Source organism: Herpailurus yagouaroundi, unplaced genomic scaffold (assembly GCF_014898765.1).
Source record: "Herpailurus yagouaroundi ecotype Mexico unplaced genomic scaffold, PumYag 28, whole genome shotgun sequence".
NCBI classification, from domain to species: domain Eukaryota; kingdom Metazoa; phylum Chordata; class Mammalia; order Carnivora; family Felidae; genus Herpailurus; species Herpailurus yagouaroundi.
The window spans coordinates 149,690,590-149,706,392 of record NW_024412376.1 but is presented as its reverse complement, the minus strand read 5'-3'; the positions used below and the strand labels follow the sequence as shown (position 1 = coordinate 149,706,392).

Below are 15,803 nucleotides of genomic sequence, written 5' to 3'. Positions count from 1 at the left end.
ACGTAGGGATGAGAGAGGGAAATTCAAAACACTGGAAAGAAAATACTTATTAAAAGCAGCAGCAACGGCATACCTGTATGAAATAATCATGGTTCAAAACAGGGATCAGGGACTACCACTCTGCAGCTGGAAGGGGAAGTTGAGGAAACAAAAGGGGAAAAAAAGAAGTGGGTGTTTGTAATGGCTATTTTACAATATGCCTGCTTCCACTATAAGGTTAAAGGTAGGGCAAATGTGGAAGCTGGGATATTTTAAAGCAACAGCAACTTTCATAAGCTTCTCAGACAGGACTTTTGTGAGGGAAGAGCCAAAAAGAAAGAAAATTATATCTCGGCCAAGGCAGGTTCTCCCCAAATCACCCTGATCTGCCTCAGAAGCATCGGCCTTCCAGCAATGTATGGGAATAATAAAAATCACCCCAGATGCTTAGTTTGCTCTCGGCCATAGTTTTTAATAGAAAGCAAATGAAAATAAATTCCAGGAATTTCCAAATCATTGTTTACAAAATAAAATCTATGAGTGTAACATGTGGTCTTAAAAAAAAAAAGAAAGAAAGAAAGGAAAGAATACACTTAATAATCGGGAGAGGCTGCATACATTATTATGTACTATTTCTTAAGGTATGTACAGCAAATCAACAATGCCTCATTTTTGCCATTATTAGAAGAGGGAAGGGGCGCCTGGGTGGCGCAGTCGGTTAAGCGTCCGACTTCAGCCAGGTCACGATCTCGCGGTCCGTGAGTTCGAGCCCCGCGTCGGGCTCTGGGCTGATGGCTCAGAGCCTGGAGCCTGTTTCCGATTCTGTGCCTCCCTCTCTCTCTGCCCCTCCCCCGATCATGCTCTGTCTCTCTCTATCCCAAAAATAAATAAACGTTGAAAAAAAAATTTAAAAAAAAGAAGAGGGAAAAAATAAAATCTTTTTAATATTGGCTAGCCCCGCTTGCTCAGAATTTCAATTATCTCAGCAATTCAGATTTCACATAAACCTTGTCCGAGGTAGCTATTCCCTTTACACGCCCGCCCCCCTCCCCATCCAGTTCACATTTCAGGTGCCTTTTGGTGATTATGAATTCGGCCGCATATCAGCCAAAGAGGACATGTTCAACCTGTGTCCAAGGAAAGATTTTTTTTTTTCCCTTAATCTCCACCCAAGTGCTGAATCCTCTTTCCAGAGAGATGGCCGCGGAGCAAAAGCCCCAAGTGGGGGCATCGCAGCCCGGTGCAGGCCGGGTTTGCCTTCGGCTTCCTCCCCGGCAGCCTGTGTTTGGGTCCCCAGCCTACCTTGTAAATGTTGAGACTGCGACTGTGTGTGGGACTTCTTTTTGGAGGTGCATTTGTCTCTGCTACTGTTCCTGTTCTCTGTGGGTTTGATATGAGGTGGGTCATCATTTGTGGTCAGATACTTGAGCAGCTCCGAGCAGGGACGTCTTTGTGGCTTTTGCTGTTGACAAATGCTCCTCGCTTTATTGCTCCATGAATTCTCGGTCTTAAAAACGAGGCATAAAGAAAAAGCTAAAATTAGTGAACTGAACCTTATCAGAATGGATATAGGTTTTCTGAAGAGATGAGATTTTCAATGAAGTGTTCAGTCTAAGTGTACTAGATCTATGAGCTGTGAATAATTGTTTGCAGAACAAGGAAAGAAAATTACATTTAAAATTCCTAAATGACATTTAGGCAGCTTTTTATTTCATTTCTCCTACATTTCAATGTTCCTACTCAGCAACATGTAACTAACAAGACCCTATAGCGCCTTTACTGTGAATAAAAAAAAATAAGCTGGTTTAAACCTTAATTTGCCACTGATTGCTGGAGCCCCGTATTCACAATTCTCTTAAGTACCCCTTAACGCTCCGTTTTCACTCACAGTGAATGGCAAGACAAACATTGTTTAATACAGCCCGCTAACCGAATTATGTCATTGCCAGCGTTCTATCCAATTAATGGCAGAGACAGATCTTTTGCGGTGATTCCAGAACAGTCTTTCTCAGGTTAGACAGCTGGCAAAACGGCAGTCCTGCATCTTAAAGTCACTCCTAGATAATACCAGCCTATCAGCAAATTTTATTGTAACCCACATTGCCGCACGTATTAATAAAGTGGGCAAGGAGTAACAGACGGTGGAACTTCCATTCCAATCATCCGAAGACAAAGCATAAATGAACTCTTTCTAGTTTAAAGTAGCTGGAGCGCTGCTTTTGGAAACCCATTTCATATAGTTTCACAGTTAGAAAGCAACTGCGGGATCCCAACTGAATACGTAGAAATAAACCTATCCTTTGTTTTACAGCTTCAAGCAAAATCTTTTGTTAGTTTCCCTCCTATATTACAAAGTTCACATCGTACCTTAACGACTGCAGGGTTTGTTCTGATCCTGTGATTATGGTTTGCATGGTTCTGGGTACTGAGACCACTGCATTCATTATAACTTAGCTGAGTATTGGCTGGTGCCAGTAAAAGCTTCTTAAGCTAGAAACATATCAGGGGGAAAAGCAAGAGAAGTTATGCATCTTTTAAGCATCCGAATAAGCTATTGAAATTTTAAACTTAAAATTAATTAATTTTAATTATAAACATTAATTCCATCACTCTCTAATTATATTCACACCTCGGCACAATAGTGCTAAAGGAAACATATTTCGAAAAAGAAAAATTTGGCATTACACTACCAACTGTGAAAGTATGTCCCTTCCCTACATTTGAGACTAAGTGTTGTCTACTTTGACTTTTTTTTTAAAGATAAAATCAGGCAAAAGGATCTTCCTGAAAGGGTTTCTAAATACCTACTAGATGAGAAATGCTGCCTTGCTAAATGAGGAACTGGGGACTGGGGACAGAATCTATGTATTCTGTCCCCTCAATAACCCAAATGCATCAAGTGAAAATATATACAATATTCCGCAACGCTTTGAAGGATATTTCACAATCCATTTTAACTTTACTGATTCAAATATTTGTGATGAAAGTGTGGCTATCACTGAAAAAGATTTGTAAGTAGATAGAGTCGGGAGATGTGATTCTGGTTCACACAAAGCATTTACTCTCTCTTTTTTTCTTAAGTTTATTTATTCATTGTTAGAGAGATTGTGTGTGCGCACGTGTACATCAGCAGGGGAGGGACAGAGAGAGAGGAAGAGAGAGAGGCTCCGCATTGTCAGCACAGAGCCCAACACGGGGCTTGATCTCACGAAGCCATGAGACCATGACCTGAGCTGAAATGGAGTCAGATGCTTAAACCGACTGAGCCACCCAGTTGCCCTGTCATTTACTCTTTCTTGACCCCTGTTTCTTCATTTGACTTGCTGGCTTGCTGGGACCTCCCTGCTTGGACAGGCAGGATGACTCTGAATCAACAACTCCTCCTAGTCGAATCAGTTATGCCGATGCAAATCATCTGGTATCAATGTAAAGAAATCAAGAGAAATGGAGAAATGGTGTGTGTGTGTGTGTGTGTGTGTGTGTGTGTGTGTGTGTGTGTGTGTTGGGGGCCAAACAATTACTTATGAGACAGTTTCTTCTAAACCAGAAAACTCAAAATGCACAGGCATACGAATAGAGTCTCCATATGTTTACATGGAGTGCTTTCCACATTTAAAAAACTTAGAGATGGGAGACAAACAACCTCTAAATGGCATGCCAAGGAACATTATTAAAGTTTGGAGAACAGCGTTCCATAATTTACATAGTGTGGTCTTACATCAGATTTATGGCAAATGACAAATGGCTACCATAGATGAGAAGGTAAACTGTGTCTTAGAACTAATAAAATTCTGGTCAAGCACTGCATCGAAAAGAAAATTTACTCTTCATTGCCAACAAATTCACTCTTCATTGCCTACCATAAATTTAGGGAACTTAGGTTGCAAATGTGCTATTATTTTTCAATCTTCATAAGAATTATGGATCTAAAACCTTAAAATATTGCATATCCCTTTTTCTACCTTTTATTTCTAGAATCACGGGCATACGAATAAAACTACAGATATGTCGATTATTACATAATTTATGATGGTGGAAAAACAGGACAAAGACCAAATATCCAACCATAAGAAATCTCTTAATGAATTAGAGCATCCCCAAACAGTAAAGTCATGTATAACACTAACAGTTATGCATATCTAAAATTCATAAATATGATGACAGATCTTAAAACAAGAGGAGATTTCAGCCTTTTTTATATTAGAGATTATTTGAAATCACAGGTGAATTTTTGGTGCATTCATTTCGGGTCGTCTGCATCTTCTAAGTTTCTACCACGGACATAAATAATGCTAAGAAATAGCGATACACACACATCCACAGCCATAGACAGTTAAAAACAAACTTCCGTAAGCCTACGTGAAGACTGTTAATGACCAACATTCTTAAACACAAAATCACAAGAATTTGCAGCTCCGAGTGTGCTCGGGAATTATTTTGGCATCAGTCTAAATTAAAAACCCAAACCTTATTGGTAACTACGTCATACCCATGCAGCGGGTAGCCAGAGGCAACTCCAATTCCCGTTAAGCACTAGGAAGGGTTCTTACTAGAGACGTCTCTTCGGCCTCCTGAGGCGGAGGGGTGCCGTCAGGCATGGAGGAAGGACTAGCCTCATTCTCAGCGGTCACATCTCCATCTGTCAGCGCATCGAATGAGGGCAATCCGTCTTCATCCACAGGGAGACTGTCCAGTGTCTCTGTGAGGACTGCTAGCAAGTTCGCCTCGTTCTCTTCATCTATCTTCTGAAAAAAACGGAAAAACAGACGTCGTGATGAGCCGGCGTTGGGCGACAGGTAACGCTGTCAATCGGCATAGGCGGATCATGTTTATCCAAATGAGGAAACTATTCGTGAAATTTTGAAGGCTCACGCCGGAATACAAAAGATCCTGTCTTCCTCAAACTCCAAATTCACTTTGGGTCTGAATCCGACAATTAACTGATACCTCTCGGTACCGGTCTTTGATTGTTGAGCTGCCCAATTTAGCAACTTATGGCATCAGTGCTTATCACGACTGGGTATGACTCCATCTTGCTCGCACTTTCCCCATGTTTATGTCTTGTTTCCCTAACCAAAGGAGAAGGTCTAGAGAATCTCTAGAACTTGAGAGCATTTTAACCATCATCTATTTCATCTGCAGATACAGTGTTTCAATCTCCTGTACAGGCAAAATGTTTAGATAACCCTCAGTTTGAACAGCACCAGAAACTGAAACGATACCAAGAGGAACTATACACTTTCATGGTTTCAATTATAATCTCATCACTGAACACTCCACAGCCATTTATTTCCCTCCCTGACATCTCTCCCAACTTTAGTCATAAATCTACCACTGCCCGCTGGACATTTCTACCTGATAATGGCTCCCTCATCCTTCAAAACCCAAACTCAGGCCCTTTCACAACCAAACTGCTGTTTCCCTTGACTTCCTGAGTTTGGGTAACAGTTCTGCAGACTCAAACTCTAGAACTACCCCGAGTCTTCTTTATCTGGTCAGTCATTAAGTAGAGTCTTGCTTTGTAACGTCTCTCAAATGCATTCATTTCTTGCGGCTGGGGTACTAGTCTAGTGCAGCATTACTCTGAATGGGGGCTCCTGAAAACACATCCTAACTCGTTTCTCCAACTCCCACAATCATGCCCATCGACACACCCTTGGAGAGTTCAGCTTCAGGTATTCGTTCCATAAACATCTGCACACCTACAATACCAGGGCCATGCCTGGTGTTAGAGATAAAAAGAGAAAGACCAACCTTCGCCCTCATAAACCTTCCAGTGCAAGGGAAGAATGTGTAAATAACGTATTATAAAAGATGATATTTATTTCAGGACTCTGCACAAAAACTTTCAAGATCTCCCAAGTTGGGGCTTATACACCTTGTTTAGAGGAAAATGTGTTATACCCCATGCACCTGGGCAACCAGGGCCAGTGTTGGCACACGGTATCGTCATTGCTTCCTTGCTGAGTAATTCCTTGATCTGCATTTAGTAGCTAGAATGTATGTTGTGTAGATCACTTTTTCCCCCTTCTGATAGCACTTCACATTGTTTGTCCAATTTGACCTGCTTCATAAATCTTTTTTTTTTTTAAGTTCTGTATGCTATGACATTAACAATATCGGCTAAATTATCCCACACAGATTCTATTACAAAAGGCACCTAAGCTACTGACATCTAATGAAGCCAGCAGTGCCCACACGTCCTTTCTCTCTAGCACTCAACTCCAGTTAATTGACCTGACAAAATTACAAGAATCACAGAATAAGACAGCTAATCAGAAAATCAAATTGTATTACTAGAGAAATTAGGCAGGCCTTTATCACGTATACATTCTATTTTCACATAAAAATTGTTTTCCTTCATTACTGAGGAGTCCCCCATCCAGGAATAAAACTACAGGCTTCTTTCTCTTTTGGATTCAAGGGCCCAAAAAGAGCCATTTGTCCTCACGGTGGATTTCACTAGCATTTCTTACATTTGCATAATGTATCTCTCGAATGCTCCTGGACTTAACGCTATGAGTCAAGTGGTTTTGGGCACACGGGGTAGAATGACAAGTCTCTGAGTTTGAAGACTCCAATGCAGGAGGTAAATCCCAATCAGAGGGGTAAAATGTTAACTCCAAAATGGCACCACTTCTTCCAAAACTGACCAATTCTTCAAAAACAAATTGCTTGATTTAATAACAAAACATTAGTGAGCATATCCCCCAGCCTCCATTCTTCTGGATCTGTCCATGTAATCTGAATAACAAAGATACTGAAATGATTGTCACTTATTTTCTGTCCAGGGTCATAACCTAGTGTCCAAAGATTCCAATCTCTCCTCTTTTAATTTAGATTCCCCCACATACAGAAAACCAAATTCGGGTTATTAATCTGTCCTAAATAGAAGTCATATTTAAATGAAATATATATTATTTTAAATCATCTAAAATCACGAGACTTACATTAATGTAAATGTATGCATATTATCTAATAAAAACAATCTTTGAAGATATCTCAAGCACACACACACACACACACCTCAGTGAACTGGGCTTCTTTTCCAGGTATCCCAATTTTCAGAAAGGCTTATTTCAATGGCGTTCAAAAATAGCTCAAGAAAAACAGTTAAGAATGTTTACCAATAAATGAGTAATTTTGTTTACCCCGATTTAAATTTTGTGTTTGGCTTTCCAGCAACACTACAAGCCTCTATTTGCTTTCAATCACATAATACAATAGCTCCTTAGTTCCATCCCTCGTGTAAACAAACTACAATAATTCCAATCAAGTCAGAATGACAAAGAACACTTAAATTAACTAGTTTTCTCCAATTTCTTTAATAAAGCCCGGGTGAATGTACATCAAAAACAATGGCAGAAATAGTGGAGCCTGATAATGTCATAATTAATTTACAAGATCTGATTAAACCACAGCCATTTAAATTCTCTCTACTGGAACCACAATGGGAGGGAGGGTTGTGGGACGGAAGATTGGCAGTGTGTGTGTGTGTGTGTGTGTGTGTGTGTGTGTGTGTTGGGGTAGGTAGCTAGGGCAGGCTGGTAGTCAACCAGTATGGACTGTAATCGTTATTTAATCCATGTTCATCAGAAATGATTATTAAAACTCTTTATTACCATCCCTGAATGTGGGTGACTCAGACAGGTGCTCGGAGACCATTTAATCAAGTTGTTCTTGAATTATGGAAGAAGAAAATGTTATTATTTCAAATTCTCCATGTTTTGTCTAATCATAGAAGACCGGGGGGAAAATTAAAATATTTATTGATGACATTTTCGTTTTGAAGCTCAACACATACTCCTGTATATAAAGGTGAGTGGACATTGCTCCTCACTGTGGCAGTATCAATTAGTTTAGCATGAGTTTCAACAGTCACACACTCCAGAGAAGGCAATGGATGTGACAAAAAGGATTCTGGTAAACAATTAATGTCACTTCCCATTATCGCTTCGGTCCCAATTTACAGAGCAAATAAATCAAAGTCATTGCAGATGAAGCACACTGGCCTCCTAACACATGCCTGTTCACAGGCGACGGGGCATGGAAATACATCAGGTTGTAAAGTGACTTTACAAGATATCCCTTCAAAGACTCTGCTCTGATACTGCTTTCTAATCATTTGAAATTACCATTCCTACAAAAATACACTTATGAGCTCCATACAAGTTAAGAGAAGAAAAGCAGAGAGGCGAAAACCAGAGAGTGGGTCACCAGTTCGGTAGCGATCGACAACTACACGGCTGAGCTCAGTCTTGCAGATGGTAGCAGAGAGGTGGAGAAAGGAAGGGAAGAGCCCAGGCCGATGGGCATTTCCGCAGGGGAGCTCTGTACCTATCAGGCAGCTCTTCCCCTGGTGGGTGTCAACCTTGGGCTCTCCTTACACAAGCCTGGTGCTATTCTTCCGGCCTGAACAAAGGTCTGTGTGACTGTGACACTCACTCTCTAAGGGAGCTCCAGGAGTAAAGACGCCTCATCAACAAAAACTCACTCAAGTTGTAAAGAATTTCCAGTGACAGATGACAGGCGTACATGTATACTAACAACCCAACATTTAGAATGTTCAACAATTCCGAAGCGTTCGTCACCAACAAAAGACAGTTCAACACACTCCATCAAACCAGAAGTTTCATTACGATCGCTGGTTGGGACTGCTGGGTCCCTATTTGACCCGCACTAAGTGTGAACTCATTCAAAGGGTACAGTTAAAGGAAGGTCGATCCTGCTCCTTCAAGTGCTCAAAGTCACCTCGAGACTGCAGTTTGGGATCCAGTACGTCATATCTGGGCCTGCTTCCCTTGTGAGCAGTTGGCAAAAGGATCTTCCAACTGATTACACATGGTGGGGCAGACATGCATTCAGCTTGCCCAGGTGCGGAGAGAGTGACTAAATCTACTAAATGAAGGAGGAAATGAGGGACTCCGAGATGCTCACCGACACCTGAAGAGAGAACTGCGAAGCGAAGACTGCATGTGGTATCCCAAAGATTTTTAAATGCAGGCTATTATGGAAGGACCATGCCCTGCTTATGATAGTAATTTTTTCCACATCTTGTAGAATTGCAATTACACTCTGCGTCCCCAGATTCTCACACTCGCTTGATCTCTGTTTGATAAAAATAGTTTAATAGCCATTTAATCACAGCTTCATTATCTTAGCTCTCTTAATGCGAATTAGACCAGGAGAATTCTTGCTTCCTCATTATTCAAATCATCAATAAGAAGGAAACAGTGGGGTCTCCTTATCATTCATTAATCAGTTTCAGTATCTTAGGTACTGTTTACTCCGAGATCAATCTATGTGAGGGGTCACTTCACCTCTCTGAGCCTCTATTTTTTTTTTCTATATAAAATTTTAGGTCATTGTCTGCCTAATTCCTCTTCCAGAATTTTTTCTGCACTCGTGGTTAATAGGGAGGCAAAAAGAATTGATAAAAGCCTGAGAATTCTTCAAGGAGGTGCTCAACAAACATCTCCAGTGTATATGCCCATCGTCTTGATTGCCCATATTTGAATTTCATTCTTTGAGCACGATCTACCACCGACTCTTAGCACTGGGCCAGCTTCCTCCCAAATACCCAGCAAGCCTTGAGCTTCCTCCTTGCCCCATCCCGCTGATTTGGAAGCAGCTAATGAAGACAAAATTAACTCCTCCTTTAAGTGAGGCCTAATTAGGAAGGGAAATCTGCTAGAGTAACATCTGGTAATGCATTCTGAGGCCAAATATAAATGACATTTTTGGATTATCCACTATTTTGGATTATTTGTCCCACTAGACCCCAACTGGGAGTTGAAGTAAATAAATGAAAAAGTGACTTTTAGGATAGATTCAGGGGTCCAAATAAGAAATACAATTGATCATAGGAGTCCCTTTCCTGGATCTTCATACATAAAGTGCCATACTTCTGTTTCAGGCACAAAAAGACAAAAAAAAAAAAAACCTTTTACATGTATAATTTTTGGTTTTATTTTATTTTATTTTATTTTTTTTCAACGTTTATTTATTTTTGGGACAGAGAGAGACAGAGCATGAACGGGGGAGGGGCAGAGAGAGAGGGAGACACAGAATCGGAAACAGGCTCCAGGCTCCGAGCCATCAGCCCAGAGCCCGACGCGGGGCTCGAACTCACGGACCGCGGGATCGTGACCTGGCTGAAGTCGGACGCTTAACCGACTGCGCCACCCAGGCGCCCCTAATTTTTAGTTTTAATGTATAAAGTTTGATTCAAGATTTGCAAAAAGCTGAACCAAAATTTAAAAAATAATAATTTCTTCTTTTTTGAAATGAAATAAAAAATAACAATTCAGACTTAGACTACTGAATTAGACTTTGAGGTTATTGGCTTTTTTTTCCTTTAAAGCATTTTAATCAGGACAGATCCCACGTCACTGATGGTTTGTTGTATGCATCTGCTCTGAGGGGTCTGAGCCTCTGCTGGAGAGGTTAATATTTTGAATACTCACTCTCAAACAACTCTCTTTCTCTTTTATACTTTTGTATCTATTCATTTCTAACATACTCCCTGAGAATTTGCTTATTCCCCTATTTTATTCCCGTAAGAGATAAGATAAGCACATTATGTGGCACTGTATTTGCTCTGTTGGATGCCAAAGTTGCTGGAATTTAAAGTTGTACCGATACAATGGTTAACAGAAAGAACACAAATTTTAATTTCACTGTTTGGGTAACTCTCCATGGGCATATAGGCTGCTTAAAATATCATGTATGTAGGGGCGCCTGGGTGGCTCAGTTGGTGAAGCGTCCGACTTCTGCCCAGGTCATTGATCATGCACTTCGTGGGTTCGAGCCCTGTGTCAGGCTCTGTGCTGACAGCTCTGAGCCTGGAGCCTGCTTCGGATTCTGTGTCTCCCTCTCTCTCTGCCCCTCCCCTGCTTGTACTCGGTCTCTGTCTCCCAAAAATAAATAAACATTAAGAAAATAATTTAAGGGGCGCCTGGTGGCGCAGTCGGTTAAGAGTCCGACTTCGGCCAGGTCACGATCTCGCAGTCTGTGAGTTCGAGCCCCGCGTCAGGCTCTGGGCTGATGGCTCTGGGCTGATGGCTCGGAGCCTGGAGCCTGTTTCCGATTCTGTGTCTCCCTCTCTCTCTGCCCCTCCCCCGTTCATGCTCTGTCTCTCTCTGTCCCAAAAATAAATAAACGTTGAAAAAAAAAATTAAAAAAAAAAAAAAGAAAAGAATTTAAAAAAGAATACCATGTATGTAAATGTGCCTATAGATACCATGCCCCCAACACAAACACACAAAAGTTTGCATCTCAAGTACACATATTTAAAACAGAATCTATGTAGATGTGCATTTCAATCTCTTAAGTGTATTCTCCTATATTCCATTGCAGTTGACTACATATGTGTGTAATCAGCACATGTACCTTCCTCCCGGTTAGCCACTGTAACTGAGGGAAGCAATGATCAAAAACTGAAGACAGTTCCTGTAAAAATAAAACGAGAACCAAATGAAAATAAATGTAAGCAAAACTGAAGATTTCCCTCCATAGATATGTTTACACCTGTGGGAGTCTAGTTCGTTTTTGTTAACATTTATGATCCTATTTAAGCAGCCAAATAATGTGTGTTCACATCGGTATTAGGCTCCATCCTACCTATCCGCTTATATCACACATCCATGAGTTAATAAGCATGCCCCCAACATGTGGAATTCATTATTCTGAAGAGGTTACATGAGCCCAAGGTGGAAATACAGATGTTCAAGAGAAAGGCTTAAGAAAATCTTGACTAAGGCTTCACAATGAGCTATCATTTGGAAGGATGTTTCATGTCCATTTCTCACCACATGAAGAGGAAGCAACCACGTGGTACTACCACACAGGAGGCTTAATGGGCCTGTAAAGATCTAGTCCGGCACTCAATTTGTTCTCAGGTTGAAGAAACAGGGCTCTGTGTAAAGGACACCGGAGTGAAAGTCAAGACAATTGACCCAAGTCCCTTCTGCACCACTAACTAGTTACACAGCCTCAAGTGAAATGACTCAATCCTGGCTGCGGTGCACATGCCCAAACAATAACCTGGTAGGTTCCCAACTGGCTCCGCTGTTTTCACCCTTGCCTCTTGCCTCCCCATCCCAATAGCCCATTATCAGCACAGAAGACAAAGGGATCCCTTTTCTAAAAAAATACTGATTTATTTATTTTGAGAGAGAGAGGGAGAGAGAGAGCCTGTGCACCTGTGACTGTGCAAGAGGGGGAGGGGCAGAGAGAGAAAGAGAGAGAGAGATTCCCAATTCACTGACAGCACGGAGCCTGACACGATGCTTGATCTCACCAATCGTGAGATCATGACCTGAGCTGAAATCAAGAGTCACTGCTTAACTGAGCCGCCCTGGAGCCCCAGAAGATGAAGCGATCCTGATAAAATCTAAGTCATGCCTGCCCCCCTTTTGATGTGGCCCTCCAAGGCTTCTCTTTGTCTCTAAAAGTTAAAATCCTAAGAGTGACCTAGTAGCCTAGGATCACCACGTAATTGAGCACCCAAGCCAGAACACTCTTGAGCATGTAAATCCTCAATCACTGGGGAATTAGCCCAGCCTATCAGAGTCTGAGGTGTATGGTTGATTGCCCTACATTAGACCTACATTGCCTGACCCTGTCAATGCCCCCATTTATCTGTCTCAATCCTCTCCAACAACTCTGATCTTAGTACTACTCTACAGAAATGCCAGGCGTTGTCCTGCTCCGAGGCCTCTGCCCCTGCCATTTCCTCTTACTAGAAGGTTCTTCTACCAGATAGCCACAGACTTGCCCCTTCATCCCTTCATTTACCCAAAAGTCACTTTCTCAGTTGGACCTTTCCAACTACTCCGAGCACGTTCTATCCATTACCTTAATTTATTTTTCCTTTTGACACTTTCTTCTATAACTCAACTCAATATATTTTACTCACTTACCGTGTTCCTAGTCTATCTAAAATAGAAGCACCGTGAGACCTGTCTGATCACTACTAAGGCACTTGGCATATAGTAGATGCTTATTTAAAATGAATAAGCATCACAAAGAAAATGTTGAACCAATCCTAAAAATATAATGTGACTTTTCATTTTCTTGTTGTTGTTGTTGTTGTTGTTGTTGTCATTGTTGTTCATAATTCCCACCTTTTCCCACCCCCATCTAATTAAACGGTGTTCATCTTCGGCTATAATTTAAAATTAGCTTGCATTCATTCTCATACATCAACTGATAGGCCAAACACCCAATATTTTCTTAGTGGGAGATAAGGAAATTTGAACAGGACTACAGAGGGGCGGATTCTGAATTAAGCCCCAAAGTCCTGAAATTGTATGAGTCAACATAATGTACACTTTTTGTAAAGGAAGAGGTGGGGATAGGTCTTGTAAACAGAGAGATTAATTCACCCCAAGTCTGGTGTTTGGGAGGATCCTGGAACGGATCGTCAAGGAATTCATTTGCAAAATTTCCAAAGAGCCAAGATGGTTTGTGAAGAGAAAATCATGCCAGACCAACTTACTATCTGTCCATGCAGAAGCATCAGGCTCACTAATCAAGAGAAAACAATGGAGGGAATCTATCTGGACTAGAGAGAGCTTCTTTATTCCTTACTGTATAACACGCTCATCGACAAAGTGGGAATATATAGTAGTCAGAGGCTTTTTCGAACTGTAGTCCATGGAGCTGTGGATGTTAGTGCAAGTGCTATAAGGACTGATAATAAACGCTGTAGTATATGCTATATTTATGTATTTATATAATTGAGCTCATATAGCAATATAATTAGTTTTTAGAAAGCAACATGCACACTCAAATGTGTTATTTCTCCTATCATAAACACAGTGGAGACCACCGCTGCATTAACTTGCCATGCTGAATCACTTTATGTTGGTCTCAGGATTTAAAAAAAAATACCTTGAGAAGTGAGGGTGAGCAGCTTAAAACCTGGAGCCATTTACAAATACTCGTTTCTATGAAGCAGGATTTTCTCAATCCTCTTAGATCAAAACAGAGTCCAAAATAATCAGTTGCTAAGATTGATATAAGATACCGATCATCATCTTAAGCCTCAACTTCGCATTTTTTTTCTGTTCATTTAAATAGTTTCATAAATACTACTACCAGTACATTTTATTTTAATAAAAAAAAAATACTATGAAGTGGCAACTGACTTTTACTGAGTGCTTCCTATGTGCCCAGTGCGGAGTTAATTTCCCCATGCATACTATTTCATTTAACCCCCCCCATTGACCCTATTGGTGGCCCTAAATTCATGCAGCTGATAAGAGGTAGGGTTGGCTGTCAAACTAGGTATATCGGATAAAACCTTGTTCTCACTCCCTTTCTTTATATGTTGGACTTTTATGACCAAATTGATGGAACAAAGATGAGAGTGGGCATGCGCTAGTCTAATCTACATTCATATTAGAGGATACAAAATGAGTTAATTATCAACAGATAAGAACTAAGGTGGGGAACCGCAATCACATCCCCTGACAGCCTTCCATGTAGAAAGAGGATATTGCTTTGAGATTGCTTCTCAGTATTTATTGCTGGCCCAGTGTTCCACGGAGCTTATGTCTTCAGTCCTACTGGGTGGGATCCATCCTTCTATTAAAATGTTCTTTCCCTTTCCCTTCATTTCTTCATAGCCTATCCCTGCTCCTAAAGCCTTTGTAAGAATAACACGGATCCCCAGATAGACATACAGATTTCTAGGTCTCATCACAAACCACGACATCAAAACCTCTAGATCAGGGTTTCTCAACGTTGACGCTGTTGACATTATGAGCCAGATGATTTATTGTTACGGGCTGTCCTGTGCATTTCAGGATGTTTCGCCGCAGCCCTGTCCTCTACCTATTAGATGCCAGTAACATCTCTCTAATTATCAACATAATCAAAAACGTCTCCAGATATTGTCAAACATTTGCCGGGAGGCAAAACGGCCCCCAGTTGAGAATGTTATCCCGGAGGAACAGTCCAGGATTCTGCAGTTTTGATAAGCACCCCAAGAGTTTCCGAATCATGCAGGTCTGGGTAATTTTCTGTTTTGTGGCCGTTGAGTAGTGTATAGATCAATTTATGACTGGAATTTATGACTCCATGTGCGCTAGACTTATCCCTACTAACACAGGCAACTCTAGCAGCTCTTAATAGTCATTAATAACATAGTTTTATTTACTCTATGTGAATTCTTATCTCCAATATCTTACATTATGTGCCCAGATGTTTTATAGTCAATGCTTCCTTGTTGATTGTAACTTACTGGTTATTTACTCCCGGAATTTCTTTTTGATTAGTCCGATGGCATTTCACTCTTTTTATTGCCAATCATTCTCCTCTTTCTTCAACATATTCTTACCATCATCATTATCATAAAGTTCATTTTGGTTTTGTAGTCTCTTTGATTACATAGACTACATGCCAACTGGTTCTTGAGGGTTTTCTTCTATATACTTTCACAGAGTTCTGAAACACTTCTAGACTTCTTAAGATTTTTTACAGCTCAAGAAGTGCATAAAAGCCTTATACAAGTTTTATGTTATTATGACAGAGGCGGTGAGGCAAAATATAGACTCTGAAGTTAGACCGCTTATGTTTGGATCCTGAGTTCATCACTTACAAGGTGCGTAACCTTCAGTAAGTTACTTAACGTCTCTGTGTCTCAGATTTCATGTCGGAGAAGGGCGTTATAATAATAAGACCTCAGTTGAGGGCTTATTTTGAACAAATCCATGAAAATCATGTAGCACAGTGCCTGATAGATAGCAAGGACTATCATTGTCATTATTATAGTCCTTATACACTAGGTTGAGTTCAAAATAAGTGACACACAAAAA

At 40.8% G+C, this 15,803-nt stretch overlaps 1 protein-coding gene across 5 annotated transcripts in view; it reads right to left on the bottom strand.

Annotated features, from left to right (window-relative positions):
* Positions 1 to 15,803, bottom strand: part of PPARGC1A (PPARG coactivator 1 alpha) — a 655,208-nt gene that overhangs the window by 39,275 nt on the left and 600,130 nt on the right. For all 5 annotated transcript variants that reach the window (XM_040486923.1, XM_040486911.1, XM_040486918.1 and 2 more), the window contains 3 exons: positions 4,530 to 4,724; positions 2,347 to 2,469; positions 1,282 to 1,486 (listed from right to left, as the gene is read on the bottom strand). In XM_040486923.1, the coding sequence (XP_040342857.1) occupies positions 1,282 to 1,486; positions 2,347 to 2,469; positions 4,530 to 4,724 (523 nt within the window). The remainder of the gene's footprint in view (positions 1 to 1,281; positions 1,487 to 2,346; positions 2,470 to 4,529; positions 4,725 to 15,803) is intronic.